Source organism: Gekko japonicus, unplaced genomic scaffold (assembly GCF_001447785.1).
Source record: "Gekko japonicus isolate JY-2015 unplaced genomic scaffold, Gekko_japonicus_V1.1 scaffold656, whole genome shotgun sequence".
Classification (NCBI taxonomy): domain Eukaryota; kingdom Metazoa; phylum Chordata; class Lepidosauria; order Squamata; family Gekkonidae; genus Gekko; species Gekko japonicus.
This window is the reverse complement of record NW_015168067.1, coordinates 92,175-115,059: the sequence shown is the minus strand read 5'-3', so window position 1 is coordinate 115,059 and position 22,885 is coordinate 92,175. Positions and strand designations below refer to the sequence as shown.

Sequence of the window (22,885 nt, the reverse complement as noted above, 5' to 3'; positions counted from 1 at the left end):
CCATCTAATTGCATAGTGGTTTCTTTTGCTGCTATCAACCGTTATCATGGCCATCAGCATTGGCATCAAGACATGCAATCCAGGTAGTCCACTTGATTGTTGCTAACCTTTGGACCCTGCCACACGGCAGAAAAAAACATGGCCAAAGTGCGGCTTTTTAGAGCCGCACCAAAAGAGACAGGCGGCGGCGGGATCACACAGATCCCCTGAGCCACCGTGCAGTTGCTCCCTGGCACGATCAGATGCCGGGGAGGAAGCCACCGATGGGAAACCGAGGCAGCCGGCTGCGCATGCATGCGCATGTGCAGTTCGGCCAGGAGCCTCAAATGCTCCTGACGATGGACGCGCCGGCGATCCCACGGCCGCGCTTGCTGCAGCGTTTCAGGTAAGTCCTTCTCTTTACTTGGTTTTTTTTTGCTCTGCAGCACTGGGCTGTAGGGACGGATCGGGGACGGGTGCGTGCCGATTCCCAGATGTTGAGGTGAGATTGCGCCCGTTTGCTGCGCCCCCGATCCGTCCCTCTTCCGGCCCAAAACCTCCCGTGTGACCGGGGCCTTTGTTAACCCACCAAGGTTGGGAAATCTCAGTCTCTCGGAAGGGACAGTTCTGCTATTCCATGGCAGTGGAATACAATCTGTGCCCTGAGGAAAAGGAAGCACACAGTGCTCCAGTAGCAACCATAGGCTGTGTTAACCGCTCTGCTGTTCGTACTTTGTAATTCACTCTGTAACTTAGATCTGCCTCCAGGCAGATGTGTTCTGTTGAATGCAAATGAAATGAGCTTTCAAGCTCATCCATACTTATCCTGCTGCTCAAGCAATGTACTGCAAGAGTTTTGCTCTCTTGTGGAGATCTGTGTCCTCACCTCACCACCATTCAACTGTGCCTCAAATTACAGCCTGTTTATTAAAATAAATCCCATAGAACTCAATGAGAGCCATTGAGAACAGTGCCATCCCTTATCTGCATGGCCTCACCTCTTCATCTGCATACCTCCACCCTGGATGTGGGTTAGAATGTGAGACACAACCCAGAAGAAACTTTTTTTACATAGAGTGCTGGAGGTATGCATTTATAGTATCTATTCCACACATGCCACCTTAACAAACAAATGAACGCAAAATTTTTGGAAGGGGTTCATTTTTCTTCGTTAACATTTACCCCCCTAAAGCCACTAAGCTTTCAGGAACACCAACTTGCAAAACTTGCAGAGGGGGCTCCCTGTTTTTTAGATGCAAAATTTCAAAGCAGTACTGGATACTTGACACCAGAGGGTGCAGTATTCCCTGAGACAGGTATTCCCAAAGGGCCATTTCTGTGTTGGTATTAAGGTGCTTGGGTAGTGTAAGTACTAAGAGACTGTCAGGGCCATCGTAAGGAAAGTGAATGAACTATATCTGGCCAATGGCAACACTTCTCTCTCCACCTCCCTTTTGTTTGCTACCATACTAACATCTTCACAGGTAGATGTTGTGTTCCCTCTAAGCTGAGTTAGTGTGAGCTAGCTCACAGTTTTTTAGCCTCCAGCTCACACATTTTTGTCTTTGCTCAGGAAGGATGGCTCCAGAGCAAACTATTTATGCAGTAGCTAAATCGCTGGCTCACAACTTTAATGCCAATAGCTCACAAAGTAGACTTTTTGCTCACAAGACTCCACAGCTTAGAGGGAACATTGTGGGCTGGGATGGAATGGATACAGGGCTACTGGCTTTCTGCTTTTCATCATGCACCAGTGTTATGGTCAAGGCCTAACTACATTCCCAACTTGGAGATTGAACTTCCACAGACCTGTGGCAAGGGGATGAAACCAAAAGAACTCAATTCTGTTTGGGTGCATGCTAAATTTTACAAAGGCATATTACAGTCCCCCTCCCACAAGGCAAAATATGAGTTGTATCTTACCGCGGATAGGAACCAGAAATTATGGGCCATCCCTGGTGAACAGGGAATGGTTAGAGAAAATTTATTTGGACCATTTCACCTCACAGTTCCACTCATTCAGTCATGGACAGTGTATAAATTCTGGTCATAATGTTTCCCGCCCAGTAAGCACCACCATTACAGCCAGCCGTAGAAAAAGTCAAGCGACAGATTGGGCCAAAGGTGCTTGTACAGCGCTCCTCTTTCACATGCAGAAGCAGCCTTGCATTGTGGGAGGCAGCATGAGGGAAATGGCTGGTAAAAAAAACTATTTATGTCTAGAGCTTGCAAATCTGACACATTCAAAGATAGATTATTTGGTTGTGCTATGTTGTTTCCTTCTCACTGACTTCCTGACCTTAACCCCCAGTCAACAGATTGAGTGATGTAGGGATCCTGCATGTACAGCCCCATAATTCATCCCAACCGGCTTGTAGATAGCTGAGGCGTTGTGGCTGTTCCTGTGTGCCAAATGGTGTGTGGTTGTCAGATAAACAGTTTGAGCAGCCAAGAGCTATTTGCAGATATGCCTTGGAAAAGAGCTTTCTAGGTTTCCTACTACCAGTAAGTGTTCTGTCTTGGCTTGTTTGCCAAAAAACCCCTGAACGTGGCTATGTTATGGGGTATTTTGTGAGATGCCCACTCACCATGTGGCACGCTTTCCAGTTCTGTTGGGCCTCATTCTTTTCCCATAAGAATTATGGCCTAGAGAACATATTGGGCATTCATTTGTGTCTGCTTGCTGCAGATAAGGAGCTTTGGTAACTTTCTTTTGAGGAAGCATATCTGTCAATAAAGATCTTTTCATGGAAGAAAACTTGGTAGGTTTACAAGGGATCAAAAGGCTCCCCCATAACAGAGTTTGAAAATCATTGCCTGGTACTGTTTTTTATTTATTTTATTGTCTTTATTGTTTTTGCAACTGGAGTCATAAACAGCAAACCCTCATCCCACAATAAACCTCGTTCCACAGGAAAACTTGGGAGAATTTAAAGGTTGCTACTGCAAAAGTTGTTATGTGATTTGACAACGGCTGCTAGAAACTTTGCTACAGGCAGGTTAGTTTGTTTGTCTTCGTCTCTTAAGTAGCCAGGATGATTTTGCTTCTGGAGAGAGGAAGTCCTGATTAAATAAAAGGGAGATCAGTTCATCTCTCAGAGCTGAAAATTTGGGACGATCAAGCAAAATATGATCCACAGAGGTCCCGGTCACACGAGCGAGATACCGCGCCGCTGAAGGGAGGCAAAGTAGAGCCGGAGCAAAGAACCACTGGGAAGCGGCACCCCCCCCCTCCGTGGCTCTGTGCTCCAGCCTTCGGCAGGCGATCAGATGTGGCGCAGCAAAGTGGACGTTGCACGGGACGGGGAATGGCGCTGGCTGCGACGGGCTACCAGCGCTTTCCCGACCAGACGCCTTCCGTTGCCGCGCAACACCTGGTAAGTACTGCTCTTTTGCTAGTACCTTTTTGATGCACATTTGTGGGCTGAAGAGACGGATCGGGGACGGGTGCGCACCGCTTCCCAGATGTTGCGGTGTGATCACGCCCGCTTGATGCGCCCCTGATCCGTCCCTCTTGCGGATCAAATCCTCCCGTGTGACCAGGGCCAGAGTCAATTTTACTGCCGCTGCATTTACAGAGTTGATCTCAGTATGAAATCCCATTAAATCTTCCTGACATCACAGCTGAAGGTAGGGCATTCAGGTGCGCTGGCATGAACGTCCTTCTATACTTTGGAAGAATTATCTCAGATAAGTAGTTTGGCATTGTTGTTGGATGCTGAATGCCTACTGAAAGGGTTGATCACATTCGGCGGGCTCTAATCAATGTGCTCTCGTAGTCAAAGTCTCTCAAAGGTCTTCTAATGAGCTGTGACAGTTCTTGTCAACTCGTGACTTCTATCACATCCTGGTTGATACACAGACATAATAGTTTGCGATCCAGTAGTATGTCCCAATCACTTGTGTGGTGGTCCCGCTTGACTAGTCTGAGGAGGTTTAGATCTGGTTTTGATTTTAGAGTCCTAATTTTCAAATGAAATGCTCTTCCTCAGGCCTTTGCTTCAGAAGACATCTCCCCAACTTCGGCTCTCAAGGCTACTCCGGACACACACTGAGGTGTTCCCAGAATATTGTGTAGGAATCTTAATAGAGGTCTGTCAGTATTGTCTGTTACTGCACTGATCTAAACCTTTTACTGTCCTGTTGTCAGTCAGATAAATGATGATCGTATGCTACATATCTGTAGAATTAACGTGTAAACTGGAAAGAAGCTAATTTTCTCCTTGGGGACCCTGACTTTTGAATTTGCATCCCAGTTGGTTTTGAGACCTGGTCCAGATTTTTCTGATCTTGTTACCATGTGTGTTAGTAGAGAAAAAGAAGAGTGAACATGATTCATGAAATGCCTTGTTTGGTTCATGAAAACTGACATGGGGTAGTGGTGAGACTAGGGTCTCGTTGGTAGTGTGTGTGTGTGTGTGTGTGAAGTGCCGTCAAGTTGCAGCGACTTATGGTGACTCCAGCAAGGGGTTTTCAAGGCAAGTGAGAAGTAGGGGTGGTTTGCCAGTGCCTTCCTCTGCAGAGCCTTCCTTGGTGGTCTCCCTCCCAAGTACTGAGCCTGCTTAGTTTCCGAGATCTATTGAGATCAGGTTGTACCATGCTGCCTTCCCTCCCAGGATCTGGGAGACCCAGGTTCAAATTCCCACTCTGCCGTGGAAGCTTGCTGGGTGACCTTGGCCCACTCACCCACTCTCATCCTAGCCTACCTCATAGGGAGGTTGTGCTGTTCTGGGTTCCCATTGGGGAGAAAGGCATGAAGTAAATATATGAAGTGAGTAAATAAATAAAACTACATCAGATCTGACCCTTGATTTTCCTCTCTGGGACTTATTTCCCCCTGACAGTTGGCTAGGTTTAGGAATTTGGGAGGCATCAGATAGGCCCACTGGAAATCCCATTACCACAATAGAGCAAATTTCGTCTTAGATAAATTGGAGAACCCTTTTAATATAGGCTTTTACGGTTTGGATCAGCTTGCAATATTCTGTTCTTCATTGATTGAGTGAAACTTACCCTCTGTTCCTTTCTCGGTAATGTATTGTGAGTAATCTTACAGCTCTCTTTCAAAAATATGATTTCCCTCTTCTCTCACACATTGCCGTCATCCTCTGGAAGGATGTTTGTGATTTCCCCACTCCCCACTCCCAAGTTCTGAAATGTAAGCTGATTGATGTTCAGCCTCACTTTACTTCATGGGCATTTCGAACTCCAAGGTGGGTTTTATGGAGGTGTATTATAAAATTATGTCTAGATGGTTTATGATTGTATGTGAATAAAATGTAATGTCAGTTTTTTAAAAAGCTGCTTAACTCGTAGAATAGTCTTGAATTTATGGTGGGCTCATAAGCCCGTCAAATGGCCAGGGGTGCGTGGGTTGCCAGCTCTGCGTATTCATTGATGTATGAGATCGCTGATACTCTATGGGGTGTCAGGTCTGGGATGTTGCTAGGCAGGGGTCTTGTTGTAGAAAAAGAGCTGCCGGAGCTCATTAGCATAACTCATTAGCATAACTTATTTGCATATGCCACGCCCCCTGACATCACCGGAAGTGACAGAAGGCCACACCCCCTGACATCACCGGAAGTGTGTCAGAAGGCCCGGCTACTTACCCTCCTGCTTCTGATTTTCCTCTCTGGGACTTATTTCCCCCTGACAGTTGGCTAGGTTTAGGAATTTGGGAGGCATCAGATAGGCCCACTGGAAATCCCATTACCACAATAGAGCAAATTTCGTCTTAGATAAATTGGAGAACCCTTTTAATATAGGCTTTTACGGTTTGGATCAGCTTGCAATATTCTGTTCTTCATTGATTGAGTGAAACTTACCCTCTGTTCCTTTCTCGGTAATGTATTGTGAGTAATATTACAGCTCTCTTTCAAAAATATGATTTCCCTCTTCTCTCACACATTGCCATCATCCTCTGGAAGGATGTTTGTGATTTCCCCACTCCCCACTCCCAAGTTCTGAAATGTAAGCTGATTGATGTTCAGCCTCACTTTACTTCATGGGCATTTCGAACTCCAAGGTGGGTTTTATGGAGGTGTATTATAAAATTATGTCTAGATGGTTTATGATTGTATGTGAATAAAATGTAATGTCCATTTTTTAAAAAGCTGCTTAACTCGTAGAATAGTCTTGAATTTATGGTGGGCTCATAAGCCCGTCAAATGGCCAGGGGTGCGTGGGTTGCCAGCTCTGCGTATTCATTGATGTATGAGATCGCTGATACTCTATGGGGTGTCAGGTCTGGGATGTTGCTAGGTATGCAAACAGAATTTATACTCCCTTATTTTAGAATTTTACAGTCAAGGCTGCCAAGAGCCACCACTCTGAAAGAGTCCCTCTGGGTACCGCTCACATCCGATTGGAAAGGGTATGCTGCTGCCGCCTCCTGGCTGTACCTTACCTGCACCTCCTGAGCCCCCAGGGTGACCTGGACCCCTGGAATGTTGGGCCCTTCTTTGTTCCTATTCACACTTACATACGCAAGTGCCATCAAGTCACAAGCAACTTATGGTGACTCCAACAAGGGCCTTTCAATGCAAGTGAGAAGCAGGGGTGGTTTGCCATTGCCTTCCTCTGCAGAGTCTTCCTTGGTGGGTCTCCCATCCAAGTACTGACCCTGCTTAGCTTCTGAGATCTGTTGAAATTGTACCACCTTACCTCCACCATCTATTCACAGTTATGTAGACCCAATACAGATGATCAATGTATCACATGACAGAGTTTTCTGCCTCATGGCAGCCTGGTCATCGGCATTACTTCGAATGTGGTGTAATCATCCCCCCCCCCCCATTCTTGTGTGTTGTAAATTTGCAATGGGTAAGGCTTCAGTGATGGGTGTTTATCAGGAAAACCTGAATCAGAATATTTTCCAATTCAGTCCTGACCTGGATAGCCCAGGCAAGCCCTATCTCATCAGATCTTGGAAGCTAAGCAGGGCCGACCCAGGCAAGTATTTGGATGGGAGGCCTCCAGAGAATACCAGGGCCAGGAGGCAGAGGCAGGCTATCAAGCCACTTCTCTGAACGTCCTCCGTGCCCTAGTAGGAGTCGCCAGAGGTCGCCATGACTTCCAGGCACAAACACACGCTCTCACACAAAGACAAAAATGCCAAAAATCCAAAAATACCAAAAATAACATTTTCCAATTCAAATGTAAGTGAATAATCTGTGGTGCTTATCCATACTTCATATCCCACATTTAGCCCATCTTGAGCAAGGCTGTTAACAATAGGACATTTGGGAGGTCATTGATTCATAGGGTTGTGATAACACACACACACACACACACACAGACAGTATGGTATTTTCGCAGCACAGCAGATCCAAGAACTGTACAGAAACAGACCATATTTACAAATGGGGGGGGGGAGAAAGTGTTCCATGGGAAAATATAACATCAAAAAAGTTTCTGCCCATGTAACTTCCCCATGTGGCTGGATGGCAAAGCATTCCTCCAGCTGCAAATTTCTGTGGCTAGAGTTTTATTTGAAAGGCAAATATATGTTCCCTGGTTCTTCTCCATATTTTTCAGATTTCACAGTACCAATTTGTCGTTTTGCACACATCTTTCATGAGATGTTTTACTGTTTCTCCATTTTAGTGCACGCATTGTTACGTTTGAGATTTTCCCCTTTATTAAGAAACTGTACCCTGATATCTCTGAAGTATTGTTTGTTCAGAAATTGTATGGGGAATGGTTATACAGGATTTATTTTGACTTTAATGTGTAAGGCAAACTGTCAAGAAACATTTTCCACCTTAATTGTTTGTTTGTTTGTTTCATGGAGATAGTGTGCATATGTGTGCCCATGGAAACTCCAGTAAAAAAGCAAAACCCACCTGTGTAAATAATAACTGTAGATAATACTGCTGGATAATTTAGATAATATACAATAGGAAATTGTTTTAACTTGTCTCCCACATTTGTAAACAATGAACCACTGGGGAAAAAAACTCTGTAGAAATTAGTGGCAGGATGAGTAGAGTGAATGTCTTCACTCCATAGTAACAGAACAAGTCAGTAACTAGGAGTGCTTACAAAATCACAAATCGTAGCCTGTACTGTAGCACATTAGTACACATTTTGAGCAAACTTTCCCACATGATAAGCAGATTGTTTGTCTTCATCCACAGAAAGCCAATGAGTCCCTTCAGAAAGATTGTGACCTCTTGGGGAGTCATCAGGGGCAGGACCAGTGAGAATGAGGGGCAGAGTCATGTCCTTGGGCGCAAAGCTGAGTGGTCAAAAGGTGGAGCGAAGTGAGTCAAAGGGTGGAATCAATGGACAGAGCTAATAAAACTACGGTAGCAGGAAAGGCAGCCATGGACAGCTGCAGTGTTTAGAGAAGCTGCTTTTGAGGCACAGAAAAGCCTGGGCTGAAAAGGAAAGTTAAAACTGGCTGTTAACCAAGAGGGGGGGGATTTACACCCCGGCCTTCACTCGGAGTCTCAGAGCAGCTTATAAACTCCTTTCCCTTCCCCTCCCCACAACAGACACCCTGTGAGGTAGGTGGGGCTGAGAGAGCTCTTTCTAGAACTGCCCTTTCAAGGACAGCTCTTGTCAGAACTATGGCCTTGCCCAAGGTCATCCAGCAGCTGCAAGTGGAGGAGTGGGGAATCAAACCCGGTTCTCCCAGATTAGAGTCTGCGCTCTTAACCACTACACCAAACTGGCTCTCAAACTAGTGCTGCAGAGGTCTTAAAGCAAGGGTCCCCAACCTTTCTGAGCCTGCAGGTATCTGTAACTCTGACACAAGTGGTGGGTACAACCCCAAAATGCCTGCCACAGGACGTGGAGCCAATCACAAAATGTCAGGGTGTGAGGTTACGTATAACTCTAATAATAGCTTTTCAGTATTTCAGGCAGAAATACTTTCCCAGGATGTCTCTTAAAATAAACATATTGTTTTAAAATGTTTCCTTGCATACACACAGATTACCTTCATCACACGGTGAAGATCTTTGTGATGTGGTGACAGCTGCTGTCAAAGCAATGTTTTAAAAGATCTGCACAGCCAGTCAAAAGCCCAAATGGGCAAAAGCCACATCTGACCCCACCCACTTGGCGGCTGCCAGGAAAGGTGTCGGCAGGAACCATGGCACCCATGGTCCGTGATGGGGACCCCTGACATATTCCATGCCATGGCATCACGGGTTGGCTCGCGGGAGGTGGGACATGGTATAGAAAGCAGGTGGGAATGCAGAAATACAGGGAACAGTTGGGTGAGGGTATAGAACAGACCCAAGATTATTTGCCACTGGTCCAACTACCAACACTGCTTGACCTGTAAAACCAGGCATCCTCTTTCCTTGTCTCATTGTATATCTTGTTGTGCTTACAGAATAGCGTTCTCCAACTATTAAGGATCCCAGCCAAGGATTGTCTCTGGGTGCTTGTTGCTAGGAACACAGGATACGATGCTCTTATCATTTTGGCCAAAACGTATCAAGCAGAGACCATTAGAAGCACTTACGAAAGGAGGACTATCTGAGCAATGAGTGTTACCAACCCAGTGACAGATTGGCAAAGAGCCTTTTCCCTTCCATTATATTTTCGAGCTGATATAATTATTTGATGACTTACGGGTTTTACTGGCAATGTCTAGATAGCAGATAAATTTTGCCTTGGCTACTCAGTGTTCTGTGGCTTTTTACCGTAAGCAAGACTGGGAGCAAATACTGGCAGGCCTTGACAGACCCTTGACAGTTCTTTTTGACAACTCAGGATCTAATCCGGAATCATCACCTAAGACTACTGACTGAATCCCTTGACAATTCCCCCCTTAGTGTATTGACCAAGGATAGCTGAGTGGTTCAGGCTAGGAAAACATCTTGGCTTGAGTTCCTGGAGAGCTGCTGACATGCAGTGTAAATCATACCGTGCCAGAAGCCTCAGTGGTCTGACTGTGAGCCAGTTTATACACTGAGAGCCAGTTTGGTATAGTGGTTAAGAGGGCAGACTCTAATGTGGGAGAACCGGGTTTGATTTCCCACTTCTCCACATGCAGCTGCTGCTGTGACCTTGGATCAGTCATAAGTTCTTTCAGAGCTATTCTCTCAAGGGCAGTTCTCGAGAGAGCCCTCTCAGCCCTACCTACCTCACAGGGTGTCTGTTGTGGGGAGGGGGAGTGAAGGAGATTGTAAACCACTCTGAGACTCCTTCGAGTAGTGAAGGGCGGGGTATAAATCCAATCTCTTCTTCTTCAGGCAGATTAAAGCTTTTCCGGGACTGTACCACTTCAGGATGATGGAAGTTGTGTTGACTGTTTTGTTTACTTTCCTGTTTTAAGACAAACCTCTTTGCACTCTATTCCATTTTTCTCCTTCCCTCAGGGCATCTCATCACTCTCCCCTTTTCCGTTTCACTCTCACAACAACCCTGAGGTTGTAGGCTGAGTGTGTGAGACTGGCTCGAGGTCACTCAGCAAGCTTTTCCCCCTTGTTGAATGTACTCAGCTGGCCTCCAGTGTACACGGCTTCACATATTCATGAACTCTCTGACAGAATTTCAGAAAGCAAGGAGAGGATTTGGCAACAGCAGGGCTGATGAAGTGGTCTCACAGGACTGGCACTTGGCAAGAAAAGTTTTTTTAAAAAACGTCGGAGGCAGCTGCTGCAATTTTAGTGTAAAAGTCAGAAATCTGCAAGGTAATCCCAAAGGGGGAGTTTGACACTATTTAACCTTCAGAGTTGACTTCCATACCTACAGAGGTTGGAATATGCAAGGTCTATAGTGCAACCTTATGAAGAAGAGCTGAACGTGGGGGACAGCTGAAGGACTGCTAGTTAGCATAGCTAGATTAGGAACTTCCCACAATTTCAAATTGTGTCCTTCCTGTCTCCTGATTGGATCTGCTGGAGACTTCCTGCTGGAGACTTCCTGCTCCTGCAGAGTTTCCTTCTTGTTGCTGTTCTCCTAAACCGTTAGGCTAGGCAGTTAAGGCTTTCTCTCTGTATGTTCTATAACAGTTTGTTCTTCTTTAATAAACCTATTTATTTTTTTCTCTAAACTGTCAGTGCTCCACTTCCTTTGCATATTTAAACTATCCCAACAATAGAATGGTATAACTCTGCTCTGGGTTGTGCTAATAGCTTAGCAGCTATGCACACAGGCACACAGAATACAGTTGGAATGTTTGGAGGAGAATGTGTCAGGAACAGTATTTTCCCTTAGTGCGCACGCTTCAGTTGCGTAACCCCCTTGGTCCCGTAAAAAGCTAAGCCACTGACTAGCGATCCAGGGCTCCATTTTCCTTGGTGCACTGTGTGAAACTGCAGTATGACCATACTTTGCAGTCAACCTTCGTTAGGTCTGCAGAACTGAGGGCTGCCAGTTCTAGGTTGGAAAATCCTTGAAGATTTTGGGGGCAGAGCCCAGATAGAGTGGCATTTGGGGTGGGGAGAGAGCTATGCAGGGATGTGATGCCGTAGAGTCCACCCTTCAATGCTGCCATAGAACAGAACTCTGTCATCTGGAGATCGTCTGTAATTCCAGGAGAACTGAGAGCCTGGTAACCCTGCAAGAGAGGCAGAATTGCCTGAGACTAGAAGGGGGGGGCAGTAGATAGCAGCTTCCAATGAGATTGCTCTCCCTCCCCCACTTCCCTGTGCAGCACCTCTCACACTAGATAGAACCCGAGTGCAGGCTTATCTACCATGCCGGCCAATGTCTGCTGCAGCTGCAAGCAAAAGATTTTGTTACATGTTCTTCCCTTAGCACTTGGAGTACGTCATGTGCTGGTAGGGTTGCTGAGTTCCAGGTGGGGAACTCTGGAGATCCTCCAGAATTATAACTAATCTCCAAATGACAGTTCCCCTGGAGCAAACGGCTGCTTTGGAGGGTGGGTTCGATGGCATTATAATCCTCTGAGGTCCCTCCCCTCCCCAGGCTCCACCCATAAATCTCCAGGAATTTCCAAACCCAGAGTTGGCTGCCCCATGTCCTGGACTCTACCTGTGCCCAGGTGAAAAACATTCTTCTTTGGTTTTTTGTATATTTTTCTATGTGTGTGTGTCTGAGTGTGTGTGTGCCTGGAAGTCATGGTGACCTCTGGTGAGGGACCCCTAGTGGGGGCCTGGAGGGTATTCAGAGAGGTGGCTGAATGAAGCCTGCCCCCTCCTCCCACCTCTGGTATTCCAAGGAGGTCTCCCATCCAAGTACTTGCCAGCATTGACCTGACTTAGCTTCTGAGATCTGACAAGATCGGGCTTGCCTGGTGATAAACATCGTAAAATCAAATTTGCCAGCTCTGATATTCATCTGGGTAAGATTAAGGGAGGGATGCCTCATAGCTGCCAAATGTAATAAAAACAGGCATTTTTTGTGTGCACATCTGGGCATAGACTTTTAAGCAGAATAGCCATGCCCAGCCATCTTTTCTGTGCTATGATGGGCAGCATATTTTAGCTGCTCACCAGTCTTGTGAAATATTTGCTGTTTTTCCTTGTGATGATTATTTATTTATTTTTTAAAAAGACAGTCCTCATGCATGTCTCCAAAACGGAAGGCTGAGAGAATTTCTGACAGAATCAACGTTACAGTTCAGCTAGGAGATTCAGGTCCATTCAACCAAAGTTGTTGCTTCTGGGATTCCCTTAAACACAGCTGGGCATATCAGCTCCATTCAGCTGATAGTGGCCGAGACACAAGATTTTTAGGTTCAAAGCTCACTTCCACTGCTGACATCTGCAACACACACACAGAGCGCTTGGTGGGGACGAAGCTGATTCCTAGAACTCAGTCGGTGGGACTTAGAAGCTGGGTCCGTTGCAAATTGTGCTTCTGTATTTGCTGAGCAGCTCCGGGTAAGCGGTTCCATCTCCGGGGATTTGGGGGTACAACAATTTGCTCAAATGAAAACCGCAAGCAATTTTAATTGGGTTCAGTCACAGCAGCAAACAACAGCCCTGATTTCACTTTTTTGGTAATGCAGAGATAATTAGTGGCGCAACCCCGGTTTGGGGGGAATGTGTTCAGAATCCATCTTTTGAGTGTTCATAGGACTGAATATATATGTAAACTTTTAAGTTCTGCTTAGAAAACGAATACCAAAAACAAACAAACACAAATTGTGGATTTATTTGAATTGTGCTTTTATGTGCGTCTCTGACTCTTTTGTACCAGTACAGGCTTGGCCTTTTGGCTAAGAAGATCAAGGGCATAGCTGTTTTAGTGCTGATTTTAATGCTGGGAGGCTCTTATTCAATGCATTGTGTGTAGGGTAGCCAGAGTTACTCTCTTGAGGGTAGTCAAAGTCCTGCTGATCAGCAGTTTGGAAGTGAAAGAGGAAGGGGAATGAATCTGACTCTCTGCGCCACTTCCAAAGCAGTGACTGGTGCAATTTTAACTTTTTTTATTTTAAAGACGATCCCTCTGTGCAGCCCTAGTTATTGGAGTCCACTCATGTAGCCCTAGTTTAGGCATGCAGTTCCCTATCTTTGCTAAGGATATGTCCGTGCATGTACAGTCTGTGGGTGGATTAGGGCAAGGGTTTTCTGAAAACTATCCCAGATGCTTCCTTTCACTGTGATGCCAGTTTGTCTTTCGAAACCCTGTTAAATAAAAAAAAAAACCCAACCACATTGTGTGACTTCTGTGAAAATGCCATGTTGTATGATACTTATAAATCTTTCCCCCCTAATTTAACACTCAACTATTGCATCAGTTTGCACAGGGAAACTACCTTGGTAGATGTTCTTTTGCAAGAAACGTTGCTCAAGTTTATTTGTCAAACAAAGGTTTATAGCATCTTCCAACCGGGATTTAATCTGGATTTTGCCGGATGACAAGCCAGGCTCAACGGGTTTTGAATGTATGGACTCGAACTGAGGGAGCATTTTTGTGGCCAAGCTGCTGAAACAAAATCTTGCAAAAATCCAATCAAAACAAATTCTGAAATAGAAAATGAAGGGCAGGTTAGGAAAAATATACCCTACAGGAAAACAGCTGTGAGGAGAAAAGCAACAAAAACTGTACTTAGAAGCAAACAAGTTCTTTGTAGATGCACAGGCTAGGTCTTTGCTGACCAGACAAGATGGCAGAATACTGCCAGAGCCACCCGGACAGGGTCAGAAACCTTCTATAATTCAAGAGCCAAACTCTGTCAAAACCCAGAGCAAGAGATCACTAAAGAGGCAGTGTAAGAAAACTCACTTGTATATCTAGAAATATACTACTTAAAATGACTGATAATCATGTCGATGAATAATCTGTAACCTTTCTGCAACCCAAACGCTGGTTGTTGCGAGTCCTTTTTTAGGAAGGGGCACACACAAACCCCATAATAAATAATACAGAGCACTGGCATACATTACTGGCCACTTACTTACATTACTGGCCACGGTTCAGCTCTAGAAGAAGAAGAAAAAGAGATTGGATTTATATCCCGCCCTTCACTTGGAGTCTCAGATCAGTTTACAATCTCCTTCCATTCTTCTCCCCCCAACAGGTGCCCTGTGAGGTAGGTGGGGCTGAGAGAGCTCTTTCGAGGACTGCTCTGGAGGGAACAGCTTTCAGAGAACTGTGTCTGACCCAAGCTCACCCAGCAGCTGCATGTGAAGGGGTTTGGAAGCAAACCCGGTTCTCCAGATTAGAGTCCGCCACTCTTAACCACTGTACCAAACAGACTCTCTATAATTTCCCTTTCTGTCAAGCATTTCTAACAAGCCCTTTAGTCCATTAAAAAAATCTTTTCTTGCTGTTCCCTTCATATACTGGTTATTCTAACATCCCACCTACCATATACCTTAAGATTTGATTTTCTTCTTAGAAGAGACATGTTTAGTTTCATGCTGAGCCACATATGACCCCGGAGCAATAAGGTGCAGACCTCTGCCTGGGACAAGGCCCCAAGAACAGTTCTTTCTTCCTCCTCGCCTATAGTGCTGAAAGCCCATGCATTGTAGACTATGCTTTATGGAGCCAAATCCTCTGAAAAGACAGCTCAGGGCTGGTTCACACATCTTTATTATTTTCTCATCAGTTACTCATCCATTGATGAGTTGGAGCCGTGGACGAACTCCTTTGACAAGTGTTGTGGATGGAGGAGAAACGAAAGCTCTGCCCATGGCGTACGGTTGCCAGTCCTACCTGGCTGCTGGTGGGGGGACTCCCGATTCTTCCTGGAGTTGTTCTGGTGTGTGTGTGCTGCAATGACATCATCTGGAAGTGACATCATCGTGTTTCCGATGCTGGGGGCAACACCCTAGGTTTTGGGCAAAACTCTATGGTTTTTTAGGCCTCAAAACCATAATGTTTTGCCCAAAACTTAGAGCCTCAGAAACACAGTGACATCACTCCTTGGTGATGTCATTGTACCAGTGCTGGGGTGGGGCTTCCCCTGCCAGTCAGCTGGGCCATGGTGGATTGGGCCACCTGAAATCAGGGGATCTCCTGGCCCCACTAGAAGAATAGCAACCCTACCATGGCGTGTGATCACATGCATGTGTAATGTCACCACTTCACATCGCAGTCAAGCAATGTGTGTGCTTGCCAACCAACCTTTAGTGGGGCATGCCATAGCGGTGCCAGATAAAGGATGGTTTCAGGGTGGCCTTTAGGCAGGGCTGTTTTCAGTAGACAACTTTTAAGGCAAGCCAGGCAAAGGCAGAGTTTTATCTGATCATTGCCTGTGTTCTCCTTGGGTGTTCCAAGCAAAGCAGCAGCCCTATTGGGGCGGTGGAGCCTCTGCCGCAATTTAGCATTCTCCCTTTTTTTTTCTTTTTGGAGAAAAGCAAATTTAATAGTTTAAAATCAATAAGAACATACGTTCAGGAGCCTAACTTCATTTCTGCTGAATGCTAGTTACAATATGAGTTGGATCTGACCTTTGCTTCTTATGATGAAAGAGCCTGGACTGATTTTTCCCCAGGAGGCCAAAAACCTTTTTATCTGTTCTCAGAACAAGGACAGTACATCAGAAGCAGCAGGGCAAGCTGATATTAGCACGCCTGGTATGCTCTGCGACTGTCTACAGGCTGTTTGCATTATATGATGTGGGGGGAATAGCCCCTCAGCCCATGACCCTTTCTTCCATCTTCTCCATTCTGGGACTGGGAAATGAAGAAAATATCTAGCAGCTGTAGAAGAGCTTTTTCTAGTGCTGGAGCTGCACTTAATTTGGCAAGTCTGAAGGAGGGTGGGGGCTGCTGGTGGCCTTCTGACCCGAGGATGTAGTGACGGCCACAGGCATAGAGAGCTTTAAAGGAGGATTAAACCGATTCATGGAGGATAGATCTATTGATGGCTGCAAGCCATCGGTGACTAAAGGGGACCTCCACGTTCAGAGGCACTAAGCCTCTGGATCCCAGGGCCAGGAGGCAACATCAGGGGAAGGCCTCAGCCTCTATGCCCTGCTGTTGACCACTGCTGGACTAGATGGACTACTGGTCTGATCCAGCAGGGCTCTTCTTATGACGGGGAGGGGGGAATTACATGGCAGGTTGCATTATGTCAGCACAGCGGTCCCACATGGAAATGCTGGATCATATAATCTGCAGTCACTGAGAAGCTATGAGCCAGCCCAGACTGCAGCAGGTAGGGTCACCAGATCCCCTCTGGCAAATGGGGGAGGGTGGGGGAGACTTAATGGGAGTGGGAGGAAGTAGGGTTGCCAGCCTCCAGGTGGGGCCTGGGGATCTCCCGCTTTTACAGCTGATCCCCAGCCGAAAGAGATCAGCTCCCCTGGAGAAAATGGCTGCTTTGGAGGGTGAACTCAATGGCATTGTACTGTGCTGAGGCCCCTCCCCTCCTCAAACCCCGCCCTCTCCTGGCTCCACCCCCAAAGTCTCCAGGTATTTTCCAAACCAGACTTGGCAACCCTCCGAGGGAGGCCCAGCTGATGTTGCAGCGATGTGTCTACATCACTTCCGACGTGACCCAGAAGTGATGTCATTTTGCAGTGACATTGGGGTGGCACTCTGGTATTTGGGCAAAAACTCTATTGTAGATTTGGCTTCTGCCATAGAGTTTTTAGCCAAATACCAGAGTGTCACCCCAACATTGCCAACATCACATTGTTGGAAGTGACATAGACACATCACTGCAATGTCATCTGGGCCTCACTCTTTCTCTGGGTAAGTCCCCCACTGCCAGCCAGCTGATTGGCAGCAGGGAAGAGGGGCCTGGAGGCGGGGGTGGGGTCTGGCAACCTTACCAGCAGGTGATCACACAGAAGCTGCTCCTGAACATAAAAACCAGGATTGAGTGAGGGCCCTGTAGGCAGTGTTGCCAACTCGGGGTTGGGAAATTTCTGGATATTTATGGGTGGAGCTTGGGGAGGATGGGTTCTGGGAAGGGAGAGGATGGGCCTCAGCAGGGTACAATGCCATAGAGTCCATTACCCCAAAACAGCCTTTTTCTCTAATAGAAGTGATGTATGGAGGTGAGTTGTAATTCTGGGAGATCTCCAGGTCTCACCTGGAGGTTTACAACCCTACCTATAGCACGGAGGTAGGCATTGTAATTTCTGATGTCAATGAGGACTAGAACCTTACTCAAAAAAGTAGAAGCCTGGATTTCAAGAATGTGTATTGTTTACCAGAGGCGTGGAAGAATGATAAGCCTGATCCTCAGTACAAAAAGAGATTTCAAGGATCAGGTTGTTCTTCATGGGGTTCTAAAGATTGCATAGTCACTGACTAAATAGTGTTTTTTTCCTAGGGGAAAGGCATCCCCCCCTAAGTTTTTCCCCCTGTAGTCAGAAAGCAAACAGATTGCATTGTTTACCAAAAGGCCTCTACCCCTTCCCTGAGGCTGTTGTATGTTTGTTTGATACAGCTGTGCTGAGAGTTTAATTTTGAAACTGAAGTGCTGCTGCATGCTTTCATTTTGACCATTTCTATCCGTCCCATCCCACTGCACAAGTGTGAAAGTATGGACGGATCTGGCTACAGTGTGAGGGCTGGTTTCTAATGATTATAAAACCCAGAAGGAAGACCTTTATTTTGCTTCTTTTTTTTTGAGAAGTAGGTTCACTTTTGAGCTGGTGTGCCAATATGAAGTGGTCATATCACAGTTTCAGAATGGCAGAGCTGTGATGTCTGTTCAAAGGAGGGGCATAGAAGAGATATGCACATTCTCTTACGTAGCTGTTATGTTCAGCAACGGGTTATATTTGGCAGCCACACTGACTTGAAACCGAGCAGCTTCCAATTTTATCTGGGGAGGGCTCATAGCTCAGTGGTAGAGTGTCTATTTTGCTGCAGAAGACATTAGGTTCAGCGTCCAGCATCTCAAATTAAAATGAAGCAAGACTGTGAAAGACTTGTGTCGCCTGAAGAGCGGCTGCTGGTTGGAATAGGTGGTACTGGACCAGCTGTGGATGGATCAGGCACAGCATTTGGCAATACGGTCTTCTGAAAGTGAAGACGAGTTTGTACCTAGAACCAAACCCCTCTCCATTTTGTGGATTACAAACATTTTGTTTCTGGCATATTGCTTTGGGGCCCATCATTTCTTCCCTGGCTACAACCACTGCTTGAGGATCTTAGGCTGTGATCACACACACTAAATAACCCACTTTCAATCCACTTCCCAACTGGATTTTGGGAGGTATATTGAAAGTGCATTGAAAGTGGATAAGAACATAAGAGACGCCAATGTTGGATCAGGCCAAAAGCCCATCCAGTACAACACTCTGTCACACAGTGGCCAAAAATACCAGGTGCCATCAGGAGGTCCACCAGTGGGGCCAGGACTCTAGAAGCCCTCCCACTGTTGCCCCCCCCAAGCAAAAAGAATACAGAGCATCACTTGCCCCAGACTGCGAGTTCCTATCTATACCTTGTGGCTAATAGCCACTGATGGACTTCTGACTCCATATGTTTATCTAATGCCCTCTTGAAGCTGTCCATGCTTGTAGCCGCCACCACCTCCTGTAGCAGTGAATTCCATGTGTTAATCACTCGTTGGGTGAAGAAGTACTTCCTTTTATCCGTTCTAACCTGACCGCTCAGCAATTTCATGGAGTGCCCATGAGTTCTTGTATTGTGAGAAAGGGAGAAAAGTACCTCTATCTCTACCTGCTCTATCCCGTGCATAATCTTATAAACCGCAATCATGTCACCCCTCAGTCGTCGTTTCTCCAAGCTAAAGAGCCCCAAGCGCTTTAACCTTTCCTCATTCGAGTTGCCCTTTTCTGCACTTTTCCCACTTATTCAGTGTGTGAGATCGCAGCCTTACTGAAGTAAAATATGGCTGTTTCTGCACTCCAGTGTGGTTGAACTAAATGTGCAAAATGAACGTATTTATTTGGGAGGCACTGGGTGATTCCGCACTAGACCTTAAATCCTGGTTCAGCCCTGTCCCGGAACTTACACTCTACACTACACTCAAGTTCACCCCTGTAATTATCTTGGGGTATTTTTGGTTTCCTCACTACAATCGAACCTGGTTCTCCAGATTAGAGTCCGCCGCTCTTAATCACGATACTACACCAAACTGGCTCTCGCTAGTGATCCTACGTAACCCCAGTTACTAAGGTGTGCTTATAAGGTAGGGTTTGCCAGCTCCCCAGTAGAGATGGATGATTCCCCGCCCCCTGCCTCTCATTTCCTCTCTAGGAATAGCCAGAAACGCTGTAGTTTCACCACAGAGATACAATGTCACTTTGGGGTTTTCCCAGAGGGAAATCATGCTGACAGCTGCTCCACCTCATGTCCCTGTCCCCCCCCCCTACGACTGTCTCCCATTGATTGCCAGGCAACCGTATTACAAGGGGGCTTCCCATATTTCTAGTTGCCGTTCCCTTACGTGCAAACCAGGCTGAAAAGATACAATTAACTGATTTTGTTTAAAGTATTTATACCCTGCTTCTCCTTATACATATCTGCAAGACCTCTCATAACAGTAAAAAAGAAAGAAAAGATAAAAAAGAGTAAAACAACAAGGTACAAGGATAAAACCTGCAGCCAAAACAGAGGGAAAAGAGCAGTAGGACAGTGAACAACAATATCAGATAGAACAAGAACAACAATAAAAAGCATACTGAAAGAATAACAGAGATGAAAGTGGGAGGATGTGTTGACAGCAACTAATAAAACGGGGGGGGGGGAATTGCTTGAAAGCAGGCAAGTGGCCCCGTGAGCTTCTCTAGGGAGGCACCACTAAGGCCACATCTGTGGTGCTCACCTACCTAACTTGCAAAAGATTTAATTGGTGGGCAGGCTCGCACAGGATGAGGTGCTTCTTTAGGTGCCCTAGTTGTAGGTGACATGGGGAGCGACAAAGAAATAAAGATGGGATGGGAAAAGACAACATAGGTTGGTGACTGAGGGGGTCATCTTTTGATCATTCTGATCAAGGCGGTACCAGTTGAAGTTTCCGGACACTTCTCGAGGGCAGCCCCACGTAGAGCGTGTTACAGCAAACTATTCTAGATTTGTAAAACTCTGATGCTTCAATGGCATGATGACATCATTTCCAGTGTGAACCTGGAAGTGACATCATCGCATCAGGGCAACACTCTAGGATTCCACTGAGTTGCTTCAATGGCATGATGACCTCATTTCCAGTGTGAACCTGGGAGGAATATCAGGGCAACACTCTAGGATTCCACTGAAGCTGCGTTGTTTCAGCACAGAGTTTTACTAGCATCTTAGAGCATCACCCCATTGCCGCCCTCCCAAGCAGTGGTATGGACTGGAGGCTGTCGGCGGAGAGGTCTCCCACCGTAGCTGGAGACCTACCAGTCATAAAACATAGTAGAGGATCATTTAATTGCCGATAACAATAATTGCTGTCAGTGTAATTCTAAGGTGAGTTACACTGTTCTAAGACCATTGATTTCAATAGATTTAGAAGGGTGTAATTATGCTTCGGACTGCACGGTTAGTGTGTAGAGGCAGTAAGTGCGCCAGAAATGTGAATCGTGGTCAGAGCAGAAGGGTTTGGAGCTGCAGTGGAGAAAGTGTTCAGTGCTCCAAAGCTATAGGATTTGATCTAATGGCTCCTTTTGGGCAAGTGAGGAGGACACACTATGCTGCTCCAAGAAGCAAGATTCATTCTTCCCCGGTAAGACTTCTCTCCTAGAAGAAGGAGATAATTGAGTTGGAGCCTGTGACACAGGAGGATAAGTGCCTTCGAGGATGTGGATCTTTCCTGCCTCTCCCTGCAGCCGCAGCCACAGCTTGCTGTGATGCTGGGCGTCGTGAGAGGCTCACAGACAAAATGTCATGGGCCATAGGGGGCTGCAGTGAGAACTGGACAAAATCACCCACCACTCCCTCTCTTACCCATGGTGCTTCCACTGCCACAAAAAGCTGTTGTTGAAAGCTGGGGATGATCTCGCACAGTTCCCTTTCCCCACTACAGCTCTGGATGACATTTATAGTTTCTCCCAAGTTTCCCTGCACCAGCTTTTTCAAAGGTCTCAGGGAGCCGCTAGGGTAGACGAAAGCAGGAAAAATCCTCATCCACATGCACCTTCCATTTGTGGTTTGTAGGATGCAGCCCAATTATTTCTGCACCTACCAAGTCTTGCTCTGGAGGAAGAAGTCTTGCTCTAATGTATTTCTGAAGGACGGCACATTTCACAAAAAGAAACTACAACTAGACACAGAGCATGGCTCAGGATGCATGCTGTGGTTGAAAAATCTGTAATTATTATTCCTTTCCCTCTTCACCTGTAGTAGCTATGGAGGGTGGGAGGTATTGGAATAGAAACCTTGGGCTTGTTAGGAATGAAGTGGCATAAACAGCAGAGCTGAATGTGGCCCTTGGAATTGTTTACCGTTCTTGAAGAATGGACAGAGGTTGCTTATCTCCTCCCTTTGTTATTTTCTAGTTGATGACCAGCCACAGTACCTCTGCTGTGTGCTGCTGCCGCCATCTGTGGTGCTGCTGGTGTGTATAGAGGGAAGATGGCATTCTGGTCACAGCTGGGGTTGCTGCTATGGAAGAACTTCACCTGTCGGAGAAGACAGACGGTAAGGTCATACCATTTTGTTGTGGGTTTTGTTGTTGGCCTGAACTGGGCAAGTGTAATATTTCTTGGAGGGCCTTCTCAGGCAACCATTTTGGATGTAGTAGAGGCCCAGTTGTTACTTACATGTGCAAATCCTATTGAGCTTGGCAGACTTCAGGACGGAGTTATGATTTAGCTAGGGCTTGAGCTAGAGCCAGTTGACTCAAATCTGGGAGAACGGAGTTTGATTCCCTGCTTCTCCATATGCAGCTGCTGGGATTATCTTGGGTCAGTCTCAGTTCTCTCAGAACCATTCTGGAAAGAGCAGTTCTCAAAAGAGCTCTCTCAGCCCCACCTACCTCACAGGGTGTCTTTTGTGGGGAGGGAAAGGGAAGGGGATTTTAAACCGCTCTGAGACTCCTTCAGGTAGTGAAGGGCAGGATATAAAGCCAATCTCTCCTTCCTCTTCTGAAGTCTGTTCCAAGGATTCTTGCTTGTAGGACTAATCCTTTTCAGACATTCCAGTCACATAAACTGGGAAACTATCATGCTTACCAGGAAGATTTCACTACCTGTGATCCTCCAGATATGCATAGTTGCCATGTTGTATGAACAGGACAGTGTGCATATTTACCATGTGCATACTGCTCTGGCATGGATGAATTGATCTCTGGATTTTTCATCATTCAAGTTAATGCATGCCAAGGTTGTACGTACATGGTAAATAAGTGTGTTGTTCATACAACAACCACACATATTGGGAGGTTCACAGGTGCAATGCATATTCTCATTATGTGCAGTTGATAGGCTCCCAGTGCATGCGACTGTAACATCTGAAAAGGGCTACTTTTGGATGAAGAACTGATGTTATATAACATCCGGGGTTTGTATTAATCGGGGCTTTTTTGGGGGGGTGGGAAGAGTGCCAGAACTCTCAAGAGGGAAATGAAGTTTTCAGTCTGTATACTGGAAACTCATGAACTTTTAAACATTTTAAAA

At 46.1% G+C, this 22,885-nt stretch overlaps 1 protein-coding gene across 1 annotated transcript in view; it reads left to right on the top strand.

The window, feature by feature from the left end:
- The window catches only part of ABCA1 (ATP binding cassette subfamily A member 1), a gene marked incomplete at its 3' end in the record, with an annotated part of 123,298 nt that overhangs the window by 9,304 nt on the left and 91,109 nt on the right, over window positions 1-22,885 (top strand). Inside the window, 1 exon segment of the mRNA XM_015414570.1 lies at window positions 21,767-21,908. Coding sequence (XP_015270056.1) covers window positions 21,843-21,908 — 66 coding nt within the window.